The sequence below is a fragment of the Monoraphidium neglectum genome (assembly GCF_000611645.1).
Source record: "Monoraphidium neglectum strain SAG 48.87 unplaced genomic scaffold scaffold00536, whole genome shotgun sequence".
Lineage (NCBI taxonomy): Eukaryota > Viridiplantae > Chlorophyta > Chlorophyceae > Sphaeropleales > Selenastraceae > Monoraphidium > Monoraphidium neglectum.
Window position 1 is genome coordinate 10,473 of NW_014013092.1, and position 9,903 is coordinate 20,375.

Below are 9,903 nucleotides of genomic sequence, written 5' to 3' on the forward strand. Positions count from 1 at the left end.
GCCGTAGCCCTCGCCGCGGCCGCCCTCGCCGTAGCCCTCGCCGCGGCCGCCGTAGCCCTCGCCGCGGCCGCCGCGGCCCCCGCGGCCGCCGCCGCGGGGCGCGCGGGGCGGGCGCTCGATGGGCGCGCCGTCCTCGCCGACGGCCTGCTTCACATCGCGGTCCTCGCGGTCCTCGCGCACCGAGATGCGGCGACCGCCGAGGTCGACGCCGTTCAGCGTGTTGACGGCCGCAATGGCCTGCATGTGGGCAGCCGTGGCTAGTGAATGCCCTCAGGGTCGTGTGGATGCGTGCGGTACCCACTGGCTGGCTGGTCACCCCACGAAATGACAGCAGAGCGCCGTGCTGTCGTGCGCCTGGGGCTGCAGCCGGACCACCAAAACCCGCCCCACCTCATCAGGGGTCTCGAACTCCACGATACCCCAGCCCTTGGAGCGACCTGGTTGCGGCAGGTCGGCGTGTCCGAGTCAGATCACACGCGTGTCCCGTGCGTCCACAGGGGTCCGGATGAGGAGTGATATTGTCGACGCTATGCATGCCTCAGGCAAGTTTCAGCCCGCCTTGGTGAGCAGGCTGGCCTTCACCGGGTACTCCGTGCTCACCGTCGTCCCCGCGGGTGACGTTCGCGTAAACGACGTTGCCACACTCCCTGAACTTGTCTTTCAGGTCCTGCCAGCCTGGAGACGGAAGGGAGGCCGTTGGCGCGCTGGTCCAGACCCCGTGATCTGGCTCCCGCGGTGTGCCACTGCTTCCTCCTACCAGACCCCCGCCCGTTCAAGCGCCCTCAACGGTGGCTCACTGGTGCGCCAGGCCAGGTTTGAGACGTAGCACCGACGCCCTATGCGCATCACTCCCTCCTCCCCCTCTGCCATTGCGTCCCCTCTTATGTACGGTGTATAGCACCCTGTTCCGACCAACCTCACTGTGCCCCTGCTTCAGAATCCCCTGAATCGACACAAAAATCTGACTGCGGGCTGCACGTCCCAAGTACACAGCGGCAGCGCATGAGCAGGCAGTGTCACGGGTGACACAAGTGACCGACGGACGGCCAGGGCATCAGTGGGTCCCAGCAGGGTCGTGGTCAGAGCCGCCTCTTTCTCCTCCCATGCGCATTCTGCACCCTTCAAGTCAATGTGTGTCTGGCATTGATAGATGGAGGGGTGCATGTTGAGAAACGGGGTGGAGCAGAGCAAGCCTGATTAGCACAAGGGTTGCATAAGCGCTGGTGCATCCCCTACCACTTGAGCCCCGGTTGCTACGTAGGCGTGCTCAAATTACTGACAGCAAAGGCAAATTCCCTCGGCCAACAATGCCAAGCAATATCGCGCTGATTGGTCAGATAAAGTCGCTGTCATGGTCTTGGCAGGGCAGGGCAGTGGCAAGCATAGCCAGGGTCGTTTCATCCACCTGACGTGGTTACACCAATATGTGCCATATGCAAGGCCTGATGCACAGCCTGATGCACAGCCTGAAGACAGTCGCTCTCCTGTCATCAGTGCTGTCAGCAGCATGCATCGCCCTAAGTGCATGTGGTCGCTCTCTCGCGCGGGCATGTGGTGCAATATGCATGATTGAACGTGAATCTCACTTGTCGGGAGTAACCGCCCAAAGAAACCGCCCTTTCTTCAGGGGTTTGAGCCTCTAGCAAACAGGCCAAGCTCTGTCCCTAGTCGTATGAAAGGCCCCGGTTATAGTTGCGTTCAAAGCTGGCACGAGCCGCAGCCCTGCGTTTGGCTCCCTCGAGTGGCCCCTGCGGGCGCACAGGAGGAGCACAACGGCAGAAGCGCAGGTGTGTTGCCGGAAAGGCGGGCGGCCTTGAAGTCAAATGGGCACATGCAGGCACCAGGAGGTGCGCCAAGACACAAAACTTATCTTGTTCCCATCCCCCACGCCAGCCCCACGAACCCACCTGCTCCGCGTCGCTGTAGGGCGCCGCGTCCAAACCCGCCCCACTGTCGGCCGATGACCCCAGCGGTCGTGCCGCCTGCGCCACGCGGCGGCCGTGGCCCGGCGACCCGTTGTGGCCTAGGGCACCGCTGCTGCCGCCGCCGCCGCCGCCTCGTTGGTGGGACCCAGAGGGGCTGACGAGGTGCGTGTGGTGGCCGCCACCGCCGCCAGCCTTGTGCGGCGGCATCCAGTGCTGAAAGCTGGCTGTAACCTCAGGGGCGACTCTGGCATGCTGGGCGACGCCTGCAATCACGGTCCCCGCCCCTGCTGTAGCCGTGCCGGAGGCCGCCGTGGCCTGCGCCGCTGCCGCCTCGCCCCACCTAGGCGCTGCCGCTGCCGAATCCCAGTCTCGCGCTGCTGCAGGCGCCTCCCACTCCTGGCGCCCCTCGCGCTCATACGCTGTGCAGCGCTGCGATGGCGCCTCGGGTCCTGGCGGTGCGATACTGTAGACCCCGCCGCCAATCGCACTGCTCGCGCCACGGCTCATGGCAGACCCTGGCACCGTGCGGATGGCGCCGCTCGCACCCCTGCTGAAGCCGCCCTCGGCGCCCGTGCCGAGGGCGCCGCGGCCAAAGCTGGCATCAACGGTGCAGCCAATGGCACCGCTTGCGCCGCGGTTGAAGGCGCCGCTGCTGACGGCATCGCCCGCAATGCAGGTGAAGCCGGTGTCCTCAAACCCGCCGGCGCCGCTCGGCCTGCCGCCACTCTCGCTGATCAACCCGGCAGCGCCATGATCGTGCCCGTACTCAGTGGCAGCGCTGAAGCCTCCGCCGAGGTCCCTCGCCGCCGCGGCCACCGCTGTAGGGCTGGGGGGAGCAGGGTCGCGCACCGCCGGCAGCGACAGTGTCGGGTGCTCGCCGCCGTCATCAGACGGTATGCAGGTGCCTATGCAGGCGCCCGTGGGGCTGAAATCCAGCTCCCCACAGGACGCAGGCCGGTCAAACACAGTGCTGCTGCTGGGCATCGCCGTCAGCAGTGGCACCGACGACGGCGCCGCCAGCGCGGCGATCAGGCCGACGGGGTTCCAGAGCGGCAGCTGCTGCTGGGGGCGCGCGCCGGCGCGAGGCAGCTGCAGGGGTGGCACGTTCTGGCGCAGGCCCACGAGGACGCCTGGTTCAGGGCGGAGAGGCAGTATGGGGTCAACAAATTGTCCGTACAGCGGCTCTATAGTGGCGTTCACAGCCGATAATGCAGGACCCAGCGCCGGTCCTTCTCACCTGCCAGTGTGTTGCTGCGCTGCCGCGGCAGCCTCATGTGCAGCACGAGCACGCGCTTGTTGTGCCGCAGTGCGGTCGCCTGCCTCAGGCTGCAGCGCTGGCACTGGGCGAAAAAGCGCTGCGCCGGGCGAGCAGCTGTGGCGCCTGTCAGGCCTCGTACCTGGGGATGCACGCATGTCGATGGGCGAGCCCTTGGGTTGAAATGCGCACAGTCAAGCATCACACACGTCCTGGCAGGCCAGCATGCAATGGCACACAAAGCGTCTGCTTTTCCCTCTCTAGCCGCCACAGGCTGCCCGCGGTGGGGGTGCCTACCCCCACCTGGCGAATGCCTGGCAGGTCGTTGAACCAGGCCGCCAGCTGGCTGGCGCCCCGTGTGAACACCAGCTTGTTGGGGGGCATGTGGTCCCCAATGACAGGGCCCCTGCGTGTGCCTGCGGGCCAAATAATTTAGATTTTGCACAAACAGCCTCTTCAGACTGAGCCGGGCCACTGGGAGTGAATCAGACTGCTGCGCACTCCGTGGCTCTGCGCGTCACAACGGCCCTTCCACAGTGGCGGCGCAACAGTGTCACCGCAGCCCCCTCACCGCAGTGGTGGCACCCGTCCCGCCGGAAGAAGCGCGCCAGCTCCCGCTTGGCGGCCGGCCGCACGTACTCCTCTCCGTGGGCGGGGATGGACTCGAAAGCGAGCGCGCCGGGCGACGCCAGGTCGCTCGGCATGATGCTGCTGAAGCGGCCGCCTGCAGACTGCAGCCGGCACGTGCGCGTTCTTTGTGAGGGCATGCCAGTCAAACAGATGCGCCGATCCAAGCTGTTGCGGGCGTGCTTGGGGGCACCGACGGTGCACGAGTCCCTGCCTCAACGAAGCTCACGTGAGTCGGCCGTAGCTCGTCAAAGCCGCCAGCCCAACCCTGCACCCTGACGTGCGCCGCACACCACCCTGCCCTGTACAGAAACGTCAGCAGGGCACGCTATCGGGCGGCGTTTGAATCCCACAGGCGCGAACCTTATAGACGAGGAGGCCCAGCACCGCATTGGTCACGGCGTCGTCGACGCGCATGGGGCGCCACCACCCCGGCCGCAGCGGGTTGCCGCCTTCCTGGCACAGCTTGTGCGTGTGCGCCGACACGTGGCCGGCGAGCACCGATGCGCAGCCGACGCCGATCAGGCCTAGGCAGGGACCAAGAACAGGTGTGCAGCACGAGATGCGCAGGCAGTAGCCTACGATCTGCGCAGCGCAGCGTTCAGTGTGTGTGAGGACGTCGTCGCCGTGGGTTGGTGCTGTGTGTGCGCGCGACCTGTGTATTTGTGTGTGTGTGTGTGTGTGTGTGTGTGTGTGTGTGTGTGTATGTGCACGCGTGTGTGCACGCACATGCAAATAACAGGTGTGTGTGCAGCAGGTGGGTGAAGCACAGGTGCACACGGGCAGAAGAGGCTCTCGTTGTGCCGTCTCATGCTCCCAAAGAATTGAGCGCTAAAAAACGCAAAACGCACCTGCGTCGCTTTGATGCCCATTGTGTATGCCGCAAACGAGGTGCCCATCTGGGCAAAGTACGGTACCAGGGCAGCAACGCCTGCGGCAACATGCAGGTGATGTTGGCTGCAACAGACGGCTTGCAATGCGGCACTGCACCTGCCTCCAACCGCCCCACGTTCAACGGATCCAGCGGCTCCATTGCATCTTTATGCAAGTACTCACCTTTCTGCGCGGCTCTTCGCACATTTCCTGTGAGTCGCTTCGCTCTTTCCTTTGCGCGGTTTGATGCTCTTCTCCGCTGCATCTAGACCTCCCGCAGGCTGACCAACGTGCGGAAATAACAGTGTAATCAACTGTCCTTCTTGTCGTGCCGTTGGTCTGCTTGGCGACGATCAGCAGCTCCCAGCTGGCCACAACAACGGATGAGCGCGATCACAAATTATACCGTAAAGGAGGTAATGCTCACCACAAGCTACTGCCTTGCACATCGGACGCAGGCTGAAAGGCCGTGAGTCAACCTGATGATTGCCTGGTGGCCAAGTTGCCGGGGCGGTGGTCAAACTCCTGTACCGTACGTTCTCCACTCACCTGCGCGATACGGTATAGGCCTCCAACCTGACATGCACTGTTTACACATGCATATTGCGCATGGGTTCAGAAACCGTGGTGATCCATGTAACAAGACCCTCAGAGGTAACTCCACACTCCATCAGATCAGTCTGGAAGCCCTGCCGCCTGCAATGGATGGATTGCCTGACAGAACACTGCACGTACTTACATCTATGATTACGGGCAGCAAATTTCCAATCATCCAATCAATTAAACCAATCAATAACTAGTGATAGACCAGATCTTGCCCAGCGGCGCGCTATTTGTGGACCTACCCTGCCGGGGAGCGGTTTGGCAGGTCATGGTTGCCACCCATGGCCACTATTCGGCCCTTCTTGGCTCATTGCCCTATCAGTCGAGTCGTCGGGTTCCAGCAAGTGCCCACGCGAGCCAACATAATCATTTGCATTGATATCAGGGGCTGCACAGCAGCACACATGGCACGGCCCATCTTTTCATCACTGCTCCTCTGATCGCCTCATGCTTTGTTCGATGTGTGTGTGTTCATCAGGCACACAAACGTGCTTGAGTCAGTTACCGCAGGGAGCACCGCTGCACTACAGCTACGCGTGCAGTACCATGCATGAAGTTGAGGACCCAGGTGTTTGAGGGTGAGCAGCACTTGTCGAGCCGTCTGTGAACACTAGGCATGCATCGATGCGTTCTCCTACAGCCAGCCAGCGTGTCATGCTCAATTCAACCCATCAAGGCGCTTGTGCCACAACCCGCAGCCGGCCTGGTGGCCCAGCATCCACCACGTCCACGTGCCATCCGGCAGCCTTGAATGCATCAGCAGCCGCAGCAGCATCCACGCCGCCAGCCTCTGCACATAGCCGGCCGCCAGGCTTGAGCACAGACCTCACCTGCACAACAAAGATGGATTGAAACATCAAAGCGTGAACGTGTGACCGCGACACGAGGCCCAGTGCACCTGCAGGGACAGCTGCTTGAGCAGACACCATCATTGTCCCGCCAATCAAATACATGAATAATTTGGTGGCCCACATAAAAGAGGCCCCCGCAGCGCGCCCGGCCATTGCCCCAGTCCCAGGAACTCCCTGCACCCCGGACCCACCTCATCCAAGGTTGAGCGCGACAGCAGATCACCCAGTGACATCCCCTCCCCATGGTGGAACAGCACGACGTCGTACGGCCCCCGCTCCATCGACGCCGCCAGCGCCCCTGCCGACAACGGCCCGCCGCTGGCGGCGGCGCCGCCGCCGCCATAGGCAAAGCACTGCAGGCCGCGCCGCGCCGCCGCTGCCACGTCGCGGTCGGCGCCGCAGACCCGCAGGCCTTTTGAGGCGAGCATCTTTGTGAGGGCCCCTCCGCCGCACTGCAAGTGCAGCACGGTGTGGCCGCCGACGGGGCATGCCTGCAGGCCGCCGGCGGCGGCGCCCATCCGAGGGAACGAAGTGGTAGCCAGGCAGAGGGCGTTCATCTGCGGCAGTGAGGAGGGCCCAGGTGGGTGATGTAATGTAATGTAATCAAGGGCCGGGTTAATCTGTATTGGTGCAGGGCAGGGCAGCCTTGATGGGAGGCCGTCATGGGTGCTGGCCCTGCATTTACCGCTGGGCGGTGGATGGCCTGCGCCTTTGGGTCGATGATCCTCAGACGTGGACAAGCCGCTTAGCACGCTTTGGTGCCTCATGCTGGCCACGTGGACGCTGATGCCCGACATACCCGCAAACCCGACGAAGGATGCCATCCCAGCCCAGCCCTGTCCGTCATCACCAGCCACCATCCACCAGACCGCGCACCCCGATCAGGTAGTCCGCAAAGTCCAGCCCCGGCGCCGGCGACCCCGGCTGCAGCGGGTCCGCCAGCGCCACCGCGAGCACCGCGCGGTCCTCCGCGCCCGCCACTCGCGCCCGCCAGCCCAGCAGGGGCGCGTCCTCCTCATCCGTCTCGTCCCCGTCCTGGCGGGTGCGCAGCAGGATGTCGTTGAGCTCCGACAGGCTGTGGACCGTGATCGTGGGGACAGCGCCCGGTGGCGGGCCGGCGTTGGCGGCGCCGACCTGCGTGGGGCAGGGGCAGCAGAGGGGAGGTGGCGGGGGCAGGACAGTCCTTGTAAAGCGAGGCGGGTCTGGTGGTTAAAGGTTTGACCACACAACAAGCCACGGCTCCACTCTCTGCTGAGGCACAGTGTGGCGTCGGCCGCTGGACGTGCGCTCTGCCCAGGCATTGTCCGAGTGCGGATGTGAGGCAGCCAGGTGGGAGCCCGAATCTGCAGCTCACCTCGTTGCCGCCGCCCGCAATGAGGCAGGTTGCAGTGCCCGCCGCGTTGCCGCACTCCACGTCTTCGTGAGAGTCTCCTACCATGAGCACGTGACCTGGGCGCGCCCCCAAGTCCTGGGGAGGCAAGGGAGTAGACAAAGTAAGCGATTATATTTATTTGATGGCTCTCACCCTCCACATACACGGAGGCGTGATTCTAATTAAGCTGTGAGAGTGGCGTGGGCACACTACCACATCCTGGCTGCCAGAACCGCAGCGCACCCTCACTGACGCAACGCCCCTTTTCCGCTCTCCCTCAGGACTCCCTCAGGAAGACCCTCTTCCTCATGAAGACCCTCAAAAGCCGCCCGACCGTCAGCTGTCTCGCCCCACCCTGCTATCTGCTGCTCGAGCGCACCTCCGCCAGAGACAGCAGCAGCCTCTTGTCCGGCTTGACGTAGCGGAACTCGCGCGTGCGGATCGCGTCAAAGGTGCCGCGCCACTCCTCGCCCACCAGGCGGAAGAACGCGTCCACGCTGGCCGTCGTGTTGCGGGTGACGAGCGCCACCTTGACCTGGGGGGCGGTGCAGGAAGCGCAAGTGTGGGAAGTTGAGCGGTGGCCAAGGTGCAAGGTGTTGCGCAGCCGCTCTTGCACGCAGGGTCCGCCTGAAACAAACAACTTCCAGGCGCATGAGGCCAGGCATCAACATGCAGAGCCCATGACTAGCAAGCCAGATGCCACGGATGCATATGGCACAAGTAGCAACAAGGGACCACCCAACGCCTGCGCAGTTTGGCAGTCTTAGACAACTGCATTATTGCGCTCTGCTGCACCCAACCACCGGCGCCGGCCGCCGCAAGGGCCTCACGTCGTGGTCCCTGAGTGTTGCCATGAGGTCCTGCAGGCCGGGCATGGCACTGACTGTCTTGGACGCCTCTGCCTCAATCTCCAGAATGACACCTTGGGGAGGCCAGGGGGTTCACAAAGCGCCGTCAGGGCGGATATGGCGAATGCCGTGTGCCCGAGAGACCCGCCGCATTTTGATGATGCCGCATTCAACAGTCTTCAGTCTGCAACCTGCTGCGGCGGTTGCGGTGATGCATTCGCGAGTGACGGGCGCAGCTGTGCACACCTTCCAAGGGCGGTCGCCTGGTGCGGCTTACCCATGGCGCGTGCAACCTCCTCGGGCTCCTCCCACGACTCCATTGCCACAAACAAGTCGCCCACAGGGATGCCTGTTTATGGGGGGAGGGTGTGGCACAGGGGTTGGGTACCGTGGGCGACGCGACCTCATAGAGCTTCAGGTAAGCGCCAAGGTGCTGCACAGGCCCGCAGCCCGCACTGGCGACCGCGATTGCCCTCAATGCGGTTGCAGCAGTTTTCAGGTGCCGCCCTGACCTGTGCGCTTCCGCATGTCAACGAAATCTGATGGGGCGATCAGGGTCCACATGGGAGGGGGGGGGGATGAGTGAGAGTCAGTGCACCACCGTGAGCGCATCACCCTGCAAGGTTATTGCTGCCATTGCTGGAAGCAGTCCTTCTACTAATAGTGAGCATCCCATCCATCGCTTCCAGCCAGGGGCAGCCCTTCGTTCTCATCTATTTAAGTGTTTTTGAGGTTCTCACAGGTGTAGGGGTTTTCAGGTGAAGCACAAGCCAGGGTTGACCATGCGCAACCATGCTGTTGCTCACCGATGTGCGCCTTAGTGAGCGTCCCGTCCATGTCAAGGGCAACCGCATCATACAGCAGCCGCCCGCCGGTGCTGCGGCGCACCTGCGCCGACTGTGCCGTGGCAGCACACCGCCAGCGCGCAAGCCACGCCTGGCACTGTGACGGGGGTGGTGCCCTGCATTGGCCCAGCTGCCGCTGAAGCCTCATCACCAGAATATTGTGCCAGCCTACGAACTGTGTTCTCGTGATGCTTGAAGCCGCTGGTAGCACGATCCAAATTATGTGCTCGCGCGAATCAACCAAGCGCAGGCTTACTTCACAATCACGGCTACGAATTTTCTCTGTCTTTGAAAGTACAGAGACAAGGCCTTGTGGTCAGCACGCTTGACAATTCATGTCACCGGGTGAGTCGGCCATGGCGCTGCTAGCGTCGCAGCAAGTCGGCGTGTTTTTCGCCGCTGGCTGCTCAAACACCCACCCGCCGCATGCTGCCTCAGCGTACGTTGCTAGCTTACTTTGGAAGGTTCTACAATGGCCAACTGATACATTGTACAGCGCGTTGGAGGGACCGCATGACAATGGATGGCAACGTCCCTTGCCATGTACAGGAGCCCAGCAGCACGAGGAGCTATGGGCCGCCAAAAGCGATTGCACACATGCGGCTACGTACGCTCAATTCATCCTCATATAAAAGAGAGACGACGAAGGGCAGCCTCGATCCATGTGGGTTTCCCACAACTCACGGCCGCATCTCCTGCAAGTG

The 9,903-nt window shown here is 63.0% G+C and overlaps 3 protein-coding genes across 3 annotated transcripts in view; all 3 read right to left on the bottom strand.

Moving 5' to 3' along the window:
- The window catches only part of MNEG_4019 (Heterogeneous nuclear ribonucleoprotein M), a gene marked incomplete at both ends in the record, with an annotated part of 2,001 nt that extends 1,131 nt beyond the window's left edge, over positions 1 to 870 (bottom strand). Inside the window, 4 exons of the mRNA XM_014047504.1 lie at positions 181 to 237; positions 391 to 437; positions 601 to 675; positions 798 to 870. Of these exons, the coding sequence (XP_013902958.1) occupies positions 181 to 237; positions 391 to 437; positions 601 to 675; positions 798 to 870 (252 nt within the window). The remainder of the gene's footprint in view (positions 1 to 180; positions 238 to 390; positions 438 to 600; positions 676 to 797) is intronic.
- Positions 871 to 1,664: 794 nt separating this feature from the next.
- MNEG_4020 (hypothetical protein) lies at positions 1,665 to 4,706 on the bottom strand (the record flags this gene model as incomplete). The annotated part of the gene is made up of 7 exons (XM_014047505.1): positions 1,665 to 1,748; positions 1,908 to 3,055; positions 3,163 to 3,322; positions 3,484 to 3,596; positions 3,752 to 3,911; positions 4,171 to 4,392; positions 4,659 to 4,706. 7 exons carry the CDS (start codon positions 4,704 to 4,706, stop codon positions 1,665 to 1,667), a joined length of 1,935 nt encoding a protein of 644 aa, XP_013902959.1.
- A 2,274-nt stretch (positions 4,707 to 6,980) lies between these two features.
- On the bottom strand, positions 6,981 to 9,191 carry MNEG_4021 (hypothetical protein; the record flags this gene model as incomplete). Its single annotated transcript, XM_014047506.1, has 6 exons — positions 6,981 to 7,268; positions 7,489 to 7,602; positions 7,886 to 8,041; positions 8,337 to 8,428; positions 8,632 to 8,703; positions 9,161 to 9,191. The coding sequence occupies 6 exons, from the start codon at positions 9,189 to 9,191 to the stop codon at positions 6,981 to 6,983; spliced, it is 753 nt and encodes a 250-aa protein (XP_013902960.1).
- Positions 9,192 to 9,903: the final 712 nt, after the last annotated feature.